General features: G+C 38.1%; 1 protein-coding gene across 7 annotated transcripts in view; it reads left to right on the top strand.

Moving 5' to 3' along the window:
• The window catches only part of MCTP1 (multiple C2 and transmembrane domain containing 1), a 544,348-nt gene that overhangs the window by 332,247 nt on the left and 190,612 nt on the right, over nt 1-21,489 (top strand). For all 7 annotated transcript variants that reach the window (XM_081498745.1, XM_081498744.1, XM_081498743.1 and 4 more), the window contains 3 exons: nt 1,310-1,480; nt 3,985-4,115; nt 20,119-20,305. In XM_081498745.1, the coding sequence (XP_081354871.1) occupies nt 1,310-1,480; nt 3,985-4,115; nt 20,119-20,305 (489 nt within the window). The remainder of the gene's footprint in view (nt 1-1,309; nt 1,481-3,984; nt 4,116-20,118; nt 20,306-21,489) is intronic.

Here is a 21,489-nt window from a genome sequence, read left to right as displayed (position 1 = left end):
ATGTTCAAATGTTAAAAGTATTATCTTTTGAAGAATGTAGTTTTCATTTTCCTAATAAGCATCCTAAAATGCATGACTTTTGATGATAGATAAAAATGGTTATGGCATGCTATGGTATAGGGAAAAAGTAAAAATTCAGAGTGGGAGGGAAATTATACAAAATAGACTATAACTTTAATGTAGAAGGAATTAAGCCAAAAGTAGAGATAATCCATAATTTAGTGGAGTACTTTGAGGTTGGGAGAAACATTGAATTTCTTCATGAAATGACCGTAATTGAAAAAAAATGTGCTTGACAACATGAAAAAAAGAGCAATTTTTATGATGCTTCTTGGTTTTGAATCCAGACTGAAAAGGTCTTTAATATTTTAGCTACTTTTTCTGGTTTGTTTGTTTAGTTATATGCTGTTTATGCTGTTTAGTTCAAAGAGATTATGTAGCCATTTTTAGACTTGCTGATTTTTAAAAATTTTGAATTTGTCCACTGATTTGAATATTGTGACTTAGAATTGAGCAGTTGAAAATTATTAAAGAAAATGTTCAAATGCTAAAGTAGTAAATAAGTCCAGAAATATATACTTGTCAATATAAATCACATACGTAATTTTAAAATTTTGTAATCCAAGTTTCAGGTGTAAGCAAGACATCTTACGAGGAATATTGAGTTTATTCTATTCTATGATACCTTAGTTTTTCAGTGAGCTGAAACTCAGTTATCTTCTATTATAAAAATAAAAAACTTTTAAATTGTTTGAATAGAACTTAAAAGTAATCTTAAAACTAAAAACCACCTGTAAAATCCATTTGTAAGATGAAAAGAGTTTTTAAAAAATTATTACTGACAATTGCTAGCTGTGTTTATTACGATTTTTCATAATAAAAACTTTGAAGCAGGTGAGACAGAAAAAAACTGCTACCAATTAAAAATTACATATCACCGTGTGGGTGAGGCCTTTTATATTTATATATTTATACATATTTAAACGCAAGCATATTTGACACATGTGCAAATATTCTTCGATAGTCTTCAAGCATCTGCATGTAATTTTGAGTTGAAAAACTAGACTTTGAGCACACACCTCTTTTACACAGCCACCTTAAATTTATGAGATGATCATTTTCATCATTATTAATTATGTAATTATTAAATAATTAATAATCTATTAATTAATTATTTTTAATTTCAAAAACCTGTAACTGCCTGTTTTTTTATTTTTGAAAAACTATAGCAACAGAGGAAAGGGTCATGCCAAATGTGGTACTTTGGTTTAAAGCACAATCAGCTAATTCTGTTTTCCTTCACCACAAGTTTCAGACTCAAAGTTTACGTCTGTCAGATGTGCACAGAAAATCACACCTTTGGAGAGGAATAGTCAGCATCATGTTGATTGAAGGGCGAGACCTCAAGGCGATGGATTCAAACGGCTTGAGTGACCCCTATGTGAAGTTCCGACTTGGGCATCAGAAGTACAAGAGCAAGGTGACCCATCTCTTTTGTGTTTCCGTCAGTGCTTGGAAGGCAGGGGTTGGTTAATAGCCACACGCTTCGAGACAGGAACACACTGGACACTTTTCAATGCTTTACAGAACTGGTTTTGACCATTTTGTCAGGAAACAGGACCAATAATTGTATTGCATTTCTTTTTGTGCCATGTGACCTTTGGTAAACTGTTTCTCTATGTCTCAATTTCTTCATCTATCACCCAGAATAATACTGGAAAGTATCTCTTGGGAAAAAAAAAGAAAAGGCTGGAGCAAGCCCAAGTCAGTGCCTGGCGCATAAAATGCTCAGAGAGGGTTGGCTATGCCTGATACCAGTACACAAACTACAAATAGCTTTATTTGATGTGCAGTAAAAATCTTCATGCAGTACTCTGAACCATTTTATTCAAACTTACTAACACTGGTGAAGATTGCAAGGTTTTAAAATTTTATTCAGAAATCAAAGGGCCAAGTTTCTGCTGCCACTACAGCAAAGTTAGTTTGCCTCTCTATACTGCCATTTCCTCATCTGTGAGAATGAGAATTAAAACAATGCCTACCTAATAAATTTATTGAGAAGATAGAATACTATATGTCATGTATGTAAAGGGTTTAGACCCACTTTGCCCAAATAAATAATCAACTGTAGTAGCTGAAGGAAGGGGAAGAATAAACACATTGTGTAATACACATATTATTAGTAGTAACATATTAAATAATCATATTATTAACAGAAGTAGTAATAATTAGTAAAGGTCATAGTATGACAGTTACATTTATCTGGGTTATATCTAAATGCAACCCCTTGAATGGTCAGCTTCTCTGGCTAGTATGCATTGATTGCTTGGGATAATTGATTACATCCATCTTGTATTAAAAATCACATTCTCCTTTGGGAATATCTTCACCTTCACATCACAATTTTTGTGAATGTTTTATCAACAGCCTGCCCAGGTTCCTTTTGGCCCAGGGACTTCTCATCAGTAATGTAGGCAGTTAGAAATACCACACAGGTGATTTGTTAGCAGGCTGGTGGGTCACCTTGTTTGCACACTGAAGGGAAAGACATCACTTCTGACCTATAGGAAATCATATGGAGAAGACAATCCTAATAAACTCAAAACCTAGGTTTTTTGGACCAAACAATTAAAACAGTCCACTCCCCCAAACACTGCAGGAGTCATCTTAACCCAGTTATGAGACTTTTGAATTATCATAGTATCCATCCAGTGTCATCTTTTTTTCCTGCATTGGTCTTAATAATAACACTTTAAAGAAAGTACTGATTCCCCAAAATAGATACCTATAACCACTTCCGTCTTGTCCTTTATCAATTAACATTATTTCCATGTTCTGATAGGCTTAAAACATTACTTATTTTTATAGTTCTGCTCTTTAGGTGTGAAATATGAAACCCAGCTATGGACACATGTCTCTCTCTGCTCTTTCTTTCCATGATGTATTGCAGATTAATTTCAGATTATGAACTTTAAAAATTGTGATTCATTTGCATTATCTCTGCACATAACATACTTCATTGCTTTCAAAGTCTTTACATCTGAAGATCTGACTCTCATACATTAAAAAGAGAAAAGGCCACTACAGGCCCTCCTGCTAAAAAGAAAGAATAGAGAAACAAATATGAATGAATGTTGTCCACCCCAATGGTGAGTGAAATTTTAAAACACATCAGTATGGGTCACTTTATTCGTTGATTCCACCAGGTGTCTTATCTAAATACTTGAAGGTACAAAATTGCACATCAGATATCCCTATTGTATATGCAACATGGAGATTATACACACACACAACATGCTCATATTAATTCACAAGCATTTTTGGCATAGTGTTTTGGGGAAAGAGATCTGAAACTCTAATCAAAGACTTGAATTATAGTCTAGCTATTAAAACTTAATGACTGTGGCCTCACTTAAACTTCAGGTCTTGGTTTCTCCATGTATAAAATGGGAATGATACATCAGTGTTACCATTCTAAGGTAAAAGTTTGTCTGGCCACCAAAAACTTTTTCCCCCTCCTACAGAATTTCATTGTCTGTTTTCTTCACTATTCAGTGTGAATTCTATGTGAGAAGGTAGTAACGGGAAAAAAGAAACTCTAGAAATCCTCATCTTCCTTTTCTATAAGATCACAGACTTCGAGTTACCTCTTCACGCATTAACTGGTTAGGTAAAATAAGTGCTGGTATCTGAGTGAGCTACTTCACTTAGAGACTGTTTGCCCTTTCTATATAATTCATACCCCTCATCTGTTGTTCACAATGAGGAGAAGGTGCCTCTTGGTCTTTAGGACATGTCCTTTTGGGTTCTTTCAGACAGTATGCAGTAAAAATGATGACATCTAATGGATTCCATCATTTCTGGAAGCTCTCATTCAAATCTCACATGCTTTTCTAGGTAGTACCTAATGTTTGATTTATGTCTCAAGTTGCATTTTTTAAGACTGACACTGATGAGATAGTAATGACATTTTGGTTTTTCCAGATTATGCCCAAAACATTGAATCCTCAGTGGAGGGAACAATTTGATTTTCATCTCTATGAAGAAAGAGGCGGGATCATTGATATCACTGCCTGGGACAAAGATGCTGGGAAAAGGGACGACTTTATTGGCAGGTTTGTGCAATTTGGTATTTTTGGTTCACCCTAGACAGGGTAAGTTTTTTAAAAAGAGAATTTAGACTAAGTCTGGTATTATAACTGATCTTTACTGTTTCAAAGCAAGGGATCTTTCCATGGGAAAGCAAGGCTTGGGTGAACTGAAAAATAGATTTTGAAGAATGACCAGTAGGTGGCAGTTTTGACTAGTTGATGGACAGGCTACTTGAATTTGATATCCAGAAATTTTCTCCCGATGTCGGGGACATTGTGCATGAACATTACAGGAGTTGAGAAAGAGGAATCTCCTTTGATGTACAATGCTTAAAAGGAACAAAGAGCATATTCATAGTGTGCAAAGTAATCGGAGATAATATTGCTTTTCACAAAGCATATTGTGACCATAAAATGTGTTGTGTCATCCAGCTCTCTGCAAGGTAGAGAATCTTGATAATACCCTAGGAGTTCACAGATCTCCCAGGAGTTCAAGTGTTAGTGAAGGAAGTGTGTAAGTGAGGCAGATCCATGTTAATCTGATAATGCAGTGAAGAAAAGAATATTCTAAGGCTTGCATAACATCTTTGAACAGTTCAGTTCAGTCACTCAGTTACGTCCGACTCTTTGTGACCCCATAGACTGCAGCACGCCAGGTCTCCCTGTCCATCACCAACTCCCGGAGCTCACTCAAACTCATGTCCATTGAGTTTGCGATGCCATCCAACCATCTCGTCCTCTGTCGTCCCCTTCTCCTCCTGCCTTCAATCTTTCCCAGCATCAGGGTCTTTTCCAATGAGTCACTTCTTCGCATCAGGTGGCCAAAGTATTGGAGCTTCAGCTTCAGCATCATGACAAGCTTATTTTGAAAAACTGTTTGAATTATATGATTGTTTTCTTACTTTTAATTTTATTTTTGTATTTTCAGTAGTTACATATGTGTCTTTTAGCAAAACACATTGAAATTTGTCAATACTGAGATAAAACACAGTGTACAGAAGAACTTGTTAGTTTAAAAACTTCTTTCTTCATTGTAGTTCACATGATTTCCAGGTCTCTAAATATACAACCTGAAGAAATGAACACATACTAATAATAATAAAGGGAATTTTACACTAAAAGAGCAAAAACATGAATCCAACCCAACAAATGAATCTTTTTGTCTTTTTCCTATTCTAAGAAATATATTTTAAACAATAGTTTTCTTCATAGGATTACAAAATGAGTGGTCAAAGATTAGCTTCAGTTAACCTTTAATATTTTACTTACAAAATGGAATGAGAAAAACACCACTAATCTAATGCCATGTTACATTTCAATCCTTTTTAAATGACAAGCCTTTACTGCATGTTTTTTTCCTCTAATAAAATACTATTTTCAGAGTTTTCTTAATGTTCTACCTTGTTCTCTTTGGGCTGTACCACTAGCTTAAATATCAGTAAAGATCTGTTCATACACAGAGTACATTTTATTATGAATACATGTTTCTTTCTCCCTCAATATGCTATGAACTATTTCAAGTAGATACTGTTCTAGCTATTCCTTAAATAATTCAATCATTTTCATAATTTTTAGCAACATTAGCTCTATTTGGTGACCACCAGAATGACTGTCATGTGTAACTCGCTACCTCAATCTCATTGCTTTGTATTCAGATTTTCTTATATTAGTAAAATAATGACTTAATTCATAAAATGTATTGGCTTCTTGTACTTCTGGGTCCACATTACATGAAGCCCTTCTCATCCTATTTTCCATTATTTCCATGATAACATATACCCTTTTGATGATTCTTCTTTCGTTGAGAGGAATCTCCAAATTTGGAAATTGTGAAAATTTGTAAGCCCATTTTTAAAATTTTTAGTTGTGCTGGGTCTTCATGGCTGCACGCGGGCTTTCTCTAGTTCCAGTGAGCGGGAGCTACTTTTTATTGCCGTGCATGGGCTTCTGATTGCAGTGGATTCTCTTGTGACAGGGCACAGGCTGCAGGCGCATGGGCTTCAGGAGTTGCAGTGTGCGGGCTTAGTTGCCCTGTGGCATGTGGAATCTCCCAAGATCAGGGATCAAACCCATGTCCCCTGCATTGGCAGGTAGATTCTTATCCACTGTACCACCAGGGAAGTCCTCTCAGCTCATTTTGTACTGACCTTTCCCTTTTCCTCATTTAATAATATTACAGATTCTTCAAGGGCAGGCCTAATTATTTTAAGAAATGTTTGGCAGAGAGGTAGACCTATGTATCCCACTTCATCTTGTGTCTATGGGTTTGTCCCTGTTTTGGCAAATTTTGAGAGAACAGTGATAAATGGCACTCCGAACATAGTGATTGGTCTAGACAACTACAGAGCTAAGAAGGTCTCATGAAGTTTGGGAAAAGAGAAGAAATCCATTTTTGGAGTTTCTGGGTTGGGGAACATGTGCAAGTCCTTGCCTGAGAGGGCTTGGAAGCTCCATGCCCCTCACCACATACCTTATCCTGTGCATCTCTTCCATCCGGGGCCATATCCTTTTGTAATAAACTAGTTATCTAGTTTGAAGCGTATCCCCCCTTATTTTTTAAGTTGTTGGAAGTACTTCGGTTCAGTTCAATTAAGTCGCTCAGTCGTGTCCGACTCTTTGCGACCCCATGGACTGCAGCACACCAGGCCTCCCTGTCCATCACCAACTCCCAGAGTTTACTCAAACCCATGTCCATCTAGTCAGTGATGCCATCCAACCATCTCATCCTCTGTTGTCCCCTTCTCCTCCTGCCCTCAATCTTTCCCAGCATCAGGGTCTTTTCAAAAGAGTCAGCTCTTCGCATCAGGTGGCCAAAGTATTGGAGTTTCAGCTTCAACATCAGTCCTTCCAATGAACACCCAGGACTGATCTCCTTTAGGATGGACTGGTTGGATCTCCTTGCAGTCCAAGGGACTCTCAAGAGTCTTCTCCAACACCACAGTTCAAAAGCATCGATTCTTCGGTGCTCAGCTTTCTTTATGGTCCAACTCTCACATCCATACATGACCGCTGGAAAAACCATAGCCTTGACCAGAAAGACCTTCTTGCATATAGTTTCTGGCTTGGGCTCTGCATGGGTTGTTGGATGACTTCTTCATGCCCATGGCTACTACACAGGAGAACTTTACAAGCAGGATCAAGGAGATCTACTCCAGTACGCTTGTTGCTTTGGTGGACACAACTGTGTGCTCTGCTTCCCACTATCTTGGTTAGATTAAAACTGGCTTAGATGGTGAGTCAAATACTATCTTTAAAGAATTACAAGGATTTCTAAAACTCTCATTTATTTTGAATGACTTACTTTTATTTCCAGTTACATTTTTGTTGGGAAGATCCCCTGGAGAAGGGAATGGCAAACCCCTCCAGTATTCTTGCCTGGAGAACTCCATGGACAGAGGAGCCTGGTGGGCTATGGTCCATGGAGTCACAAAAGAGTTGGACATGACTGAGCAACTGACACTATCTGACATCAGCTTCACTAAAGAAATTCACATTTGGTCATATATCAAATATAATTGTCTATGAAAGCAATTTGAGCCAAGAATTTTGAGTAAACAGGGCACAGGTAGACAAGACTCTCAGGACCACTTTTGAGTATCAGTTTGAATCCTTTTGCATAGTAAAGGGAATTATTGTTGAATCTGGGATAATCAAAGATGGACAATAGAAAATCATTGTATACTCTGCTAATTTAACAAAGATACCTGGGGCAGAAAAAGGAAATGACTGTGGCAAATACCATTATTTTCAATCTAGTTGATGACCAGAAAGCAGCAAAAGCTCTGGATAACTGACTTTATACTTACTAAATTGTACTTTACACACGTCTTGCCACTGAAAACCAATGTATTATTAGATCAAAGTAGAAGGCAAGTAGACTTGAGTGTGTTTATGTGACGGTTGTGTGGTAACAGTGGAAATAATGCTGATTATAATAGAATTCCTTGATCCTAGAATAGTTTAGAAGAGAATTGACTTTTACCTTCCAATTAAATTTGAGTTCTAAGATTCAAGTAACAGGAGCAAAACTGTCATCATGGTCTTCTGTGTTCTTTTGCAAGTATTGTTGCAGCATTCTATGTTTATATTAAATTATTTTTAATTAATTTATTGAAATATATTTTACATGTAACACGTGAATTGAAGGTATACAATGAGTTGATTTAATATATTTCTATATTGTAATACAGTTGCCGTTGTAGTTATAATTAGCACCTCTATCATGTCGCATGTTATCTGTGTGTGTGTGTGTGTGTGTGTGTGTATGGTGGGAATAATTAAGATGTGTCTCCATTCACTTAGAAGTTAGAGACTTCTGGGAGTTGGCTGGTAGCTGGCGAATAAATTTAAAGTTGGCTGTGGAGGGTAATGCCGTCCCATCAATGTCTATTAACTGTTTTTAAGGATCCTCTTTGCTCCTTCTCAAGTACACCAGACATCTTCCCATCTCGGGACCTTTCCCTCTGTCTCCACGTCTCCACCTGTTTAGCTCCTTTATATACTTTAGGTCTGTGCACAGATGTCACACCAGCAAGGCAGCCATCCCAACTCTGTGTAAAAATGAAACTTCTTTTCCTTGACATTCTGTTTCCTTTATCTTGCTTTGTTCTCTGCATCGAGGTCTATCACTGCTGGACGTACTGTGCGTTTCACTCATTTTATCACTTACTTCCCATCAATAGAATGTGAGCTTCGTGAGGGTGGGAGTTGTTGAGTTGTGTTGTTCATCATGGCATCCTCAATATCTAGAAAAGCGTGTGGCAAATAATAGGTGCTTAGAAAGTATCTGCTAGATTTAACTTTAAACACCTGGAGCTTGATTGAGTGCTGGGAATTATGGCTCTTCCTTCTCTAAATAAATATAGAATTTGACAACAGATGTTAAGGCAACAGCAGTTAGAACAACATGTCTTAGTGGAAAGTATAGAGTTTCAGTATAATTAAGAAAGATATTTGTATATAATTCAAAAGGGAGAATTAATGAGTTCAAGTGTTAAAGTGTCTGAGTAATCTTTGTACTTAAAAAATGCTTAGTGGTTGCATTTGAAAAAAGTACCAATCCATTTACAGAGATACTTATAATTTTTTTTATCATAATGTCTAGTGAGTTAATGCTATCTGGTTGTTAAATTTTGCAAAAAAAATTAAGTTTACTATGGATGGAAAGAAGCAACAACAATAATAATGTTTTACATTGTAAAGGGAACTATTATGTACTTTAGCTCAATATTAGGGGCAAACAAGGGTGGTTCATGTTATACCAATTTTGCAAGTGCAAAAAGTGAGGTGTTTTTGAGGTATAGCCAAATGATTTAGCGATGGCTCAGCTAGTATGAATTTGAGGCAACTTATCTGAGATTCAAATCCAGGACTCCTGACTCGAGAATCCATGTCCCTTCCACTTTGGTCTCATATTCAGTATGATCTGAAGCCATTAAGTGCTTGATAAAATGCCAGGTGGGCAGTCAACCCACTTGGATGATGTGCACCATACTGCAAGTTTGAACGACAAATTTTACCTGCCGCTGAACTACAGATTTTAAGTGAAGGTGAAATCATGTTAATCTGTGTGTAATTATTGAACTTTGTGATCACCTGCATTTTGGCAGGCAAGACGGACTGCCACCTTTACGATAATCAGCTAATAAATCCTCATGATTGTTACACTTTTATGCAGAGCAGTAATCTGAACAAATTGGCTGCTGACAGCTGTGGTAAATTGCTAAGAATGAGTGCTGTCAGAGAACAAGTTGTTTTTATGAACGTGTGGAATAAGTAAATCCCGTGTCAAGCAATTTCATTCAGTCGGAGTTATTTGCAATCCAATACAGCAAGATTTATAGCATTATTTATTAGTGTGCAAAATGCTTGTTTATCTTTAAAGCAGCATTGATTTGGTGCCCATATTTTTTCGGTTGGTGGATTGCTCCTAACTTTATTTGCTGCATTGTTATCAGGGCCAAGACACTGATACTGCCCATGACAACAGAGTGCTACAGATGCAAACTTCAGTAGAAAGTTCTATTTTAACACAATTTTTCTTAGTAATATATAAGAAAAAGTTATTCCAAATGGGAAGTTCTGGGTGAAGAAAAACGCTTTCAAATTCTATGACCATAAAAATAAATCTGTGACTCTAATTTAATGCCAAAGGAAAGAGAATGTGGAATGAGTAGGTGTACACATATATCTGTGCAGGTACAGTGTGGAAAATGAGACAGCCTTTGACTTTGTATATTAACCAAATTAATGTCTTAATTGAAAGACATTTCATGTGAGCGTTTGACACTCTCTAGGTTCTGATTTGCAGTGTTTCTTATCTGTGATATAAATACTACAGTGATTATTCTACTTCCTACCTTAATCAGAGTAGAAGCAATCTCTGCTTCATTATTAATTTGAAAGCACAATATAACTATCTAGAAAACTCTAAACTGAAAAGAATTTTTAATGAAATCATTGTATTTCATCATTTCCCTTACTAGGGACTGAGTGAAATATTTCACTTGGGAGATAGATAATGTTTTGATAAAGAATGGAGTGTCACTGATTCTTGTCTTGGTTTGTCGTAAACTCAAGTCAGACACATTAAGATTTCAATCCATTTTCTTTCATGACTTACTATTTTTTCTTCCGAAGACTTTCTCAGTAGGTTTGCACTCACTGCAGTATTTTATTTGATAGACAAGGTTTCCAAGGACAGTTTCCATGCACCACTGTGTGTTCTTTCATGATGTACTGTTTTTTCTCCTGAAGGCTTTCTCAGTAGGTTTGTACTCACTGCAGTATTTTATATGTGATAGACAAAGTTTCCGAAGACAGTTTCCATACACAACTTTGTGTATGTCAAGTAGCTTACCTTCTAGGCAATGAAGGGGAGCCTCCCAAGTTTGTATTAATAGAAGTATGCTCGGATAAACCCGTCTCCCCAAAGACAGCTGGACAGCGACAACTGCTGACAATAGAAAGGCAGTAGTTGCATTAGCATCATCAGGTGACGTGGACATGGCATCATCGTGAAACTTGAAAAACTTTAGTTACCTATTGAATTCTTTAAAATGCAAAGAGTCTAAAGAGTTATCTATCATGTTGATTTATAATATGAGATCTTCTATGTTATTTGTTTTGCCAATGTAAAGTAGTTCTCAAACAATAAACCTCAAAGTTTTCAAATTTTATTGATAAATTTGGTCCAAATTATGTAAACTGAGTTTTTAGAAATTCTCCCCCACGAAAGAAATCCTATAGAGGCTTGGCTTCCTGTCCTGAGGCTTTGTTTTTGTTTTGTTTTTTAATTAATTTATTTTTTATTGAAGGATAAAGGCTTTGTTTTTAAATGTTCTCTTATTTTTATGGCTTCGTAATATCATGAGCTGGTACTTCAGGGCAGAGCAGACACTTAGAAGTTCCTTGTTAGAAGAGATACAAGTTTCTGTTGCAGATATTCTTCCTGATAATTTAAAGTTGATTTTGGCAGGATTCTTGTTAGACCTGACTATGCCACACCCCCGGTTTGTAAATCAGAATCAGAATGTAGCTGACACAGAGCTGGGCGTGGAGGAAATGTGTCACCTCTGGTGTCCTTGTCCATCATTCTGCTCACTTATGCCTGGTCAGTTAGCATAATCTTCAATCCACAGTTTCTTTACAGGGATCTTTTATTGTTTTAATTTGTGTTTTATATTGGAGTATAGTTGATTTACAATGTCATGTTAGTTTCAGGTGTACAGCAAAATGATTCAGTTATACATATACCTATGTCTTTCTTTTTCATATTCTTTTCCCATAATGGTTATTACAGAGTACTGAGTAAGTTCCCTGTGCTATGCAGTACGTCCTTGTGGATTACCTATTTTATATATAGTAGTGGAGAAGGCAATGGCACCCCACTCCAGTACTCTTGCCTGGAAAATCCCATGGACGGAGGAGCCTGTTAGGCTGCAGTCCATGTGGTCATTAAGAGTCAGACACGACTGGGCGACTTCACTTCCACTTTTCACTTTCATGCATTGGAGAAGGAAATGGCAACCCACTCCAGTGCTCTTGCCTGGAGAATCCCAGGGATGGGGGAGCCTGGTGGGCTACCATCTATGGGGTCGCACAGAGTAGGGCATGACTGAAGCGACTTAGCAGCAGTAACAGCAGCAGTGTGTATATGTTAATCCCAACCTCCTAATCGACTGGTATCTTTTAAGGCCATTGTCCATTTTGTGATGAGGATTGGTTCAGTTAAAACTAGATGCTGTAACCTGTAAACCCACCTCACTGGGCACATATCATATGGACTGCAGTTCAGTGGAAGCCAGTCAACAAGTTCAGGGGTCACTGTCAGCTCCCCTATGTCATGCGGCTGCTGCTTATCACTCAAGATACTTGCCGGTCGCATGTGACATACCGGATGCATGAGCCACCAGTATGAATGCATGTATAAAATATTTATGAAGCTTGAATCCTAGTTTTATTTTTAAAATTTTCTCTTATTTTTAAATTAAAAAATACATAAATGCATCCAAATAGGCCTAACATTTACTTCCTGCCCCTCACATGTACATCGCTGGTGCTAATCACAAAACTTTTATCTGGGTTGGTGACTGATTTAGGCATGACAGATGGAAATGCGGTGAGAAAAAAGTGATAAGAATACTGAAAATTTTCTCCTTGAACTTAGGGGAAAATATCTCCAAATAAATGTGATGTATTCCTTTCAAGTGGCTAAGTAAATGTATATAGTTTTTAAAAAGTAAAAAGAACTTCAGGCTTTGATATGGAAGTCAGGAAATGGGGTTTGAGGTCTTAAAACTATCACTTAATTACTCGGAGCCTCAATTTCCCATTTTGAGGTCTTTAAAAACCATCACTTAATTTCTCTGAGCCTCAATTTCCCATTGGTGGAATGAAAGAAAGTAGCACTCAAATCTCTTTCAGTTTGAGTCTCTTTTGATTCTTCTATTGATGCCTAATTGATTGATGAGTTGAGTTCAGTTCTGACAGTAAATTCTAAAGTTGTTCAATATCAAACTAAGGCATATGAGATAACAAAACTATATAGTGTTTACATAGCACTTTCATCTTTTCAAAGTAGTTTTTCTTCTATTATTTCTGTATGCAAAGAGAAGGCATAGATGAGGAAAGCTGATGCATAAAATGTTTAAGTGACTTGCTTAATATCACAAGACTAGTGAATAATTAAGCTTTATTAAAACTCTAATGTTCTGAACCCCTGACATAAACTCTGAAGGCAAATAACTTCACGCAAACAACACAGTGAGTCTGTGGTAGTTCTGAAATAAGGATGTGAGAAATCACAAGGCTTAGAAAGGGTTGAATCCCTCAAATTTAACAGAAGCCTGATGCATAATGCACTTAATATAAATAAATAGTTAATAAATGGATGGTGGAAAGAAATCAACCCATTTTCTAGGAAGACAATATAGAAATGATAGCATGAGCAAAACTGCATGCTGATTCTGGCTCTGCCACTATCAAAATGGGTAGAATTTTGGCCTCTCTGAACCTCTATCTCCTCCTCTGTAAATATTTTAATACTTAATATTTAATATTAAGTAACTTAATATTTAATACACACCTGTATTCCAGGTGTTGTGCTAGGGTGTGCCCTTGAGGTGTACCAAGAGATGGACAGAAAAAGACAACTGCTGGTTATTGCCATGAGAATTAGTTAAAAATTAGCCAAGCAAATATAGGTAGATAAATTATCTCCCTTTGAACACAAAGAAGCAGGTGAGCTTTAGCATGGATGGTGGGAGAATTCCAGACAATCAGGAATTACTGAAGTAGTAAGTGTAAATCAACAAATAAACACCCAAGCTGAGGGTAGGTTCTGGAGGACCCCATTGCCTTACTAAGGAACATTCATAGATGGTGAGAAGCCAGGAGTGAGACACGTCAAGTTTGCTTCTTGGATGTCTGTAACTGTCAGGATTGAATTGTGTTAATAGTTTTTGCATTAGGCCGGGTTCCCTGCGGTTTCCCTGGTGGCTCAGATGGTAAAGCATCTGCCTGCAATGCGGGAGACCCAGGTTTGATTCCTGGGTCGGGAAGACCCCCTGGAGAAGGAAATGGCAACCTACTCCAGTACTCTTGCCTGGAAAATCCCATGAACAGAGGAGCCTGGTGGGCTACAGTCCATGGGGTCGCAAAGAGTCGGATACGACTGAGCAACTTCACTCACAGGTTCCCTAGGACCCAGAGCTTGAAGCAGTGATGAGGTGCTGGTGCTTAAGTGGGAGGTACAATCCCAGGCACTGAGAGTGAGATAGAGAGAGAACATGATGCAGAGAAGACTAGAGAGTCACGGACGGTGATATGTTACTGGGCTGGCCATGTTCCCAGTGTTTCAGAGACCCCATGGTTGCTCAGCAGCTGTGCGCACTTGACCACGTGTGCACAGGCAGGCAAGATGGAGAATCCTGCTTTTGGAATGGCTTGTGAGAAAGGGAAAGCTGGGGGGAGTTACCTTCCTGTCTCCTATGCCATTGATCTAAGTTCACTCCATAAGGAGAAAACTTCTACATGGTTTCATCTGGTTTCTTTAGCGGTTGGTCAGGAAGCCAGATCCCATACATACTCCATAGTGTGGCTTTTCATCCAAGTGTGGCAGTGGCCTTAGATGCCAGAAATTTGGGGCGTGTGGCGTTTGGGCCTAGATGCACAGCGGCAGCCAAGGGGAGAACTCAGCCCATTTGGGCAAGTGAGAGTTTTGACCGTCCTGGGCTAATCCTAAGTGAAAGACCTGTGAGGACTCATACCCAGTTGACTGGTCACAGTCGTAGAATGAGGAACAGCCCCTTGGAAAGACCCAGTCAAAGTCAAAGCAGGCAGCTGAGGACCAACCCAGGAGTTCCATGTAAAACTGAGATATAAAACAAGATGTGAGAGGAGCTGTTCTTTGAACCAAAGGAGAGAATCCACACCCCACTTTTCACCCTTCCTCCATCCATGGTAACCAGGATGCTACCCCCAACCCGTGCTCCTTAGAAGACAATTTGAAATGAGATTAGATTCTTACATCAACATTCAGACTTTTTTCTTTGGTGTGTTGGAGGCATAATACCTCTGCTGCTGCTGCTGCTAAGTTGCTTCAGTCGTGTCTAACTCGGTGCAACCCCATAGACAGCAGCCCACCAGGCTCCTCCATCCATGGGATTTTCCAGGCAAGAGTACTGGAGTGGATTGCCATTGCCTTCTCCAATAATACATCTGAGGAATAATATTTCATTACCTGGAAGATGAATTTATTCTTGTACTTTTTTTGATATGTGGAATTACAAAAAAGGAAGATGTGTTGTTGTTTAGTTGCTGAGTCGTGTCCAACTCTTTGTGACCGCATAAACTGCAGCATGCTAGGCTTCCCTGTCCTTCACTGTATCCCCAGAGTTTGTTCAAACACATGTCCATTGAGTCAGTGATGTTATCCAACCGTCTCATGCTCTGTCACCTTCTCCTCCTGCCTTCAGTATCAGGGCCTTTTCCAATGTGTTGACTCTGCATGAGGTGACCAGAGTATTGGAGTTTCAGCTTCAGCATCAGTCCTTCCAAGGAATGGAAATCAGGGTTGATTTCCTTTAGGACTGACTGGTTTGATCTCCTTGCAGTTCAAGGGATGCTCAAGAATCTTCTCTAGCACCACAATTCAAAAGCATCAGTTCTTCAGTGCTCAGCCTTCTTTATGGTCCAACTCTCACATGCATACATGACTACCAGAAAATCCATAGCTTTGACTATACAGACCTGTGTTGGCAAAGTGATGTCTCTGCTTTTTAATGCTGTTTATCATAGTTTTCCTTCCAAGGAGCAAGTGTCTTTTAATTTCTTCGCTGCAGTCACCATTTGCAGTGATTTTGGAATCTAAGAAAATAAAATCTGTCACTGCTTCCACTTTTTCCCCTTCTATTTGCCATGAAGTGATGAAACTGGATGCCATAATCTTAGTTTTTTCAATGCTGAGTTTTAAGCCAGCTCTTTCGTTCTCCTCTTTCACCCCCATCAAGAGGTTTTTTAGCTTCTCTTCACTTTCTGTAATTAGAATGGTATCATCTGCATATCTAAGCTTTTTGATACTTCTCCCAGCAGTCTTGATTCCAGCCTGTGAATCATCCAGCCCAAAGGAAGATGTAAACAAGTGTAAACGTGGTTGTAACAAACTGTGGAATTTGAGGCTTTTGAGAACTAGAAGTTCATCTAGTTCAATTACCTCACATCACAGATGAGAAAACTAGAATTCAAGAGGATAAGTTGTCTTAGAAAAGGTCATACAGCTAATTAGTAATAGATGGAGGGCTAGAACCAAGGAAATCTGATGCCCAAACTTGGGCTCTTTTCCCTGTATATGTATTTTGGAATTTCATGAATTTGCTTCAGTACTTTAAAATTTTGCATTTTCATGTTCTTAACAATATAAAACCATCAACTTTTGTTTATTCTGAACCATCTGAATGATCACTTAGTATTTCTGTAACCAAACTACAGCAAATCCTTCCTTTGTTGAGGACATAATAGTACAGGCAAGCCAAACACAGGTGAATCTGTCTTTTGGACTGCTATAACCGAATACCACAGACTGGATATCTTATATTCAATGGAAATTTATTTCTCACAGTTCTAGGGGTTGATCTACATTCAAGATCAAGGCAGCAGCAAGTTTTCCGTCTGGTTTCCTGGTTTATAAACTGCTGTTTTCCTCTGTGTCCTCACTTGATGGAGGATGAGAGATCTCTCTGGTGCCTCTCTTATAAGGGCACTAACCCCATTCACGAGGGCTCCACCCTCATGAGCTAATCACTTCCCAAGCTCCTCACCTCTTAATAGCATCACACTGGGCACTAGGGTTCAACATATGAATTTTGGACAGCACACAAACATTCAAGTCATAGTACTGGCCCATAAATGTTAATTAGGACTGAATTCACCTTACAATGTATTATGTTGCAGGAGTTCCATCTTTGTACACATTTATTCAATAACTACAAATTGATAGCAAAAGGTCTTTCTCCACTGAATTCCAGCAATAATTTGATTTTATATCCATTTAATGCAGATATCAATGATGCTGTAATGCTGACATTATCTCAAGTTAGCAGGACAATTTTGCTTAGTTATTGGGTGACATTTTGTTTTAAATGGCATCTGAGGAATGCTCCTGAGCAGAGTTTTTAAATGAATAGGAGATCTGAGTAACCTCAACTAGCAAAATGTGTCTTGAATTCACTTACTCTTTTATCAAAATATTTGTATAAATAGGTATTTTCTGTATTAAAATGATTGAAGTCAAAATTCTGAAACATTAAATATAGGACAGGGCCTGGGACTACTTATACAAGTATACCCAATATTGAAAATCTAGTTGCAGCAGAAAGGTATAATCCTTCCTACAAATGTGTAATGATAATTTAAATTTTATTAGTTCCATAACTTTAAAAATTAAATTTGTAAGCTTTTCTTCATTTATTATTTTATAAATATAATTGCAGCCTTCTTCCCTTGTTCATACATATTTTTAAAGCATAAAAATAACATACTTCTGCACTTGAAAACAGATAATTTTTCCATTTCGAAACAAATGTAGGTATTACCCAGTAAGAACCACCTCACACAGCACAAACTTCCTCCAGGATGAAAAATTACCATAATGACAGATCGGTTAAGGAAAAGTCATAGAACTGGATTCCAGAGTCCCAGGTTCAGGTCTGGCTCTGCTAGTAACTGTGCATCTCCATTAATGGAGGTAACTTCTCTGGCCCTAGGTTTCCTCATTGGTAAATTAAGGCAACTTTGAGGATGACAAATCATTATACCTATTGGAATAAATGGTATATTGGTATAATATTGGAACCAGGTACAGAATTAAGTGAAATAGTCCAGGTGTAATGAAAATATTGGGAAAACTAACTCAGAGGGCATTTGTATTTAAGCTTATTTAAATTCAAAACTTTTTAGCACAACAAAAACAGCAAATCCATTGACCTGGTTTGATCTGAAAGTTGCCAGTTTGCAATTCTTAGACCAGATCATCTTTAGAACACCTTCCCTAACTCGAAAGAATTAAATGCAATGACTCTAATGTAAATCAGGAGGAGGCCAACAGCTAAATGACCAGCTTCCCAGGTGCCTCAGTGATTAAAAAAAGAAAATCCACCTGCCAATGCAGGAGACACAGGTTCAATTCCTGTGTCAGTAAGGTCCCCTGGAGAAGGAAATGGCAACCCAGTCTAACATTCTTGCCTGGCAAATCCTGTGGACAGAGGAGCCTGGCAGGCTACAGCCCATGGAGTCACAAAAGAGTCAGACATGACTTAGTGACTAAACAATATCAATAACAAAAAATGGTAATAGGCATAGAAGGAAATCCTCCAGAAAGTTTCAAAGTTAAGAGAGATGCAGCATCATACAAAAGAATAGGGCATGATCAGGACTGGAAATATATGATAAAAGTGAGTGAAAGACCCTTCTTTGTCCCAACTGTATCCAACCAAAAGTACTATCTGAACTGTAATCTCTGTTCAATTCTCCAGTGTCTTACTCTCAATCTTGTCCAAAGATTCATTCATATTCAATAAATTGTAGATTAGGCACTGTGCCAGATGCTGGAAAGATCTGTATAAAATCAAATTTATGTTTTTCCTTTTTATTAGAAAATACATTTAATTAGTTGTCTTTCACTGTTGCATTTTTTAACCCTCAATTTGTTCCAAGTATTATTAGGAACTAATTCCGATTAAAATTTGAATATTAAATAACGTATTTGATGTGGTTTTTTGTCATTTAGAATTTAAGGAGACAGCATGAGAGTATTTTGAAATGGATGTTTTGTTCACAGAAACAGTGAGATTACTTGATATACATCCTAACTTTACGAAGATGTTTTCCAGACTTGATACAGACCCTAATATCCTGCTCTCTTGATAGTTAGCATCTAGCGCATACAGATTCTCTGTCACTGACCAGGACGTTTCTGTTCTTCTTCATTTCTTGCATCTACATTCCTCTTCTTCCCAAATGTTTCTAGTCTGGATGTCTTTCATGTCATTTCTGATAGGCAAAAATAAAACGTGTAAATGTGAAACTTTGATTCTATTTCTAAAATCACTCACACTAAAGAAGTGTTTGAACTCAACCATCAGGTTTGATACTCTATTCATAAAAGTTTAACTTAAAAGCAAAAGAATAAACAGTAAATAGAGTGAAGAATAAGAAGGGCAAAAATTTAATCTTCCCTGATAGCTGACCACTCTGTTTAGGACGTTACCACTTTTATTCTTATCATTGGCTATTTCCTGTTTTAAGTGCCTTTTACTCACGTCTGCCCCCTTTCTCTCGGTTTACTGGCCTGTGGTCACCACAGTATCTTTCTCTTCCAAACCGACTAACATTTTTATGAAAAGAGTTTGTTCAGTTCTGAGAGGGTGGCATACTGGGCTGCCACATTATTACAAAGTCTCTATTAGGACAACTCTTGTATGTAACACTTGAGCTATAATGTCTTCAGAGGATCTGTTAACAAACAGATTCATGTAGTGTTCCATGAATAAACTGACATGGTTTTAAAAATGTAAAACGTATGACATCATCATAGTAATGATCTACTCACTGCTTAATAGCATTTATGAGCAACCGTAAAACACCTGTAGTTTTTAGAGTGTAACTCAAGTTCAGGCTCTTGGTAGTTTAGACAGCTCATGTTAGTCTTTCTACAAGCAAGGCCTCACTCATCCTGGCCATCTTGGGATTGAAAGCCCTTGCTGATTTATAAATGTGGTGACAATGGGTAGTAATCAAATCAGATAAGCACACTTCTTGCATCTTACAAGAAATAAGCAATTAGTTACTAAAATAATCAGAGTCTGAATTCTGTGAAGTCAGCTGACATGAGAGACATGTGCTTCCAGTGGTTCAAATGGTATTTCCATTGATTTATTTTTCACATAGCTCTGAGCAGCCTGCACCTCCATTGTTTGATGTGGCCAGAAAAATAAAAAGCCTCTTGCTAATTCAAAACACTTGTTTTTAGGTGCCAGATTGACCTGTCGGCTCTCAGTAGGGAGCAGACACACAAGCTGGAGTTGCAGCTGGAAGAAGGAGAGGGGCACCTGGTATTGCTGGTCACCCTGACAGCTTCAGCCACAGTCAGCATCTCTGACCTCTCTGTCAACTCCCTGGAGGACCAGAAAGAGCGCGAGGAAATATTGAAGCGATATGTACGTATGTAACCCTCCTCCCTCAGGGTCAGGGGTGACTAGATGAGGTTGTAAATAATTTACTTGGAGTGATGGGAATACATCTGCAAAAGCTGTCTGACAGACGAATCAGCAGAAGGCAGGGCAGGTGCAAATACCATGCAGATCTTTGCGGAAGCATTGGGGTTTCCCGAGGATATCTAGATACCTGATGTTTTCTCGAGTCTCTTCCAGAGCCAGTTCTAGACTCTCAGGTTCTCCTCAGTGTTCTTATCACACAGGGCAACCTTCCATGATGTAAAGTCAAGTTTACACAAGACTACCGTAAAGTGAGTTCACTGATGATTTGTCATTGGAATTAGAATTCCGTTGTCTTTATACATTTGAAACGGAGTTAACAGCACTTGACTTTTTAACTTGTAGCTTGATAACTAGGGGCTTCACTGGTGGCTCAAATGTTAAAGAATCTGCTTGTGATGCAGGAGACCCGAGTTTGATCCCTGGGTCCAGAAGATCCCATAGAGAAGGAAATGGCAACCCACTCCAGTATTCTTGCCTGGAGAATCCCATGGACAGAGGAGCCCGGCAGGCTGCAGTCCATGGGGTTGCAAAGAATCAGACATGACTGAGCAACTGACAGACTTTTGATAACTAGAGGATATTTACAGAAATCATTTTCTTTTTCAGCTGCTTAGAAAAGCCTCACTTCATCCCTTTAATTTTGAAAAATTGAATATGAGCTATAATTAAAAGGAAGCTTCTTTACCTTTGGATCCGATGTAGAGTTACAGGGCGGCAGAATGAGTCACTAAGTACCCTTCTCAAATGTTTCCAAGCCCAAATGTGCACAGCCAAGCCTCTTTCCCAGCTTCCTCACAGTATGCATTTCCTGCCCTGTAGTTTTCTTGAATCAACAGAGAGGGGAGCTCTTACTCCATCGTTCTCTCTCAGTGAAGCTTTGAAGGAGTGAATGTCTCAGTACCCATGAAGCTGGAAGGAAAAAAAAAACACGCGTTTCCACTTAAAATTACAAAGCCTGTATTGTACAATGCTGCCAGGTGTTTAGGAGCCTCCTCTAGACTCTCAGTCATGAAACCAAGCTCTGACTAACAAAGAACTGCTTAATTTTTTAAAAAATATTCCTGTTTGCTGACAGACATCCTTCCAATAACTGAATTTAAAAAAGATGTACCTTATCAGGCTGT

Source organism: Giraffa tippelskirchi, chromosome 6 (genome assembly GCF_054371585.1).
Source record: "Giraffa tippelskirchi isolate mGirTip1 chromosome 6, T2T-mGirTip1v1.2.pri, whole genome shotgun sequence".
NCBI classification, from domain to species: Eukaryota; Metazoa; Chordata; class Mammalia; order Artiodactyla; family Giraffidae; genus Giraffa; species Giraffa tippelskirchi.
Note: the sequence above shows the minus strand (reverse complement) of the source record. Positions and strands in the feature narration are given on the sequence as shown.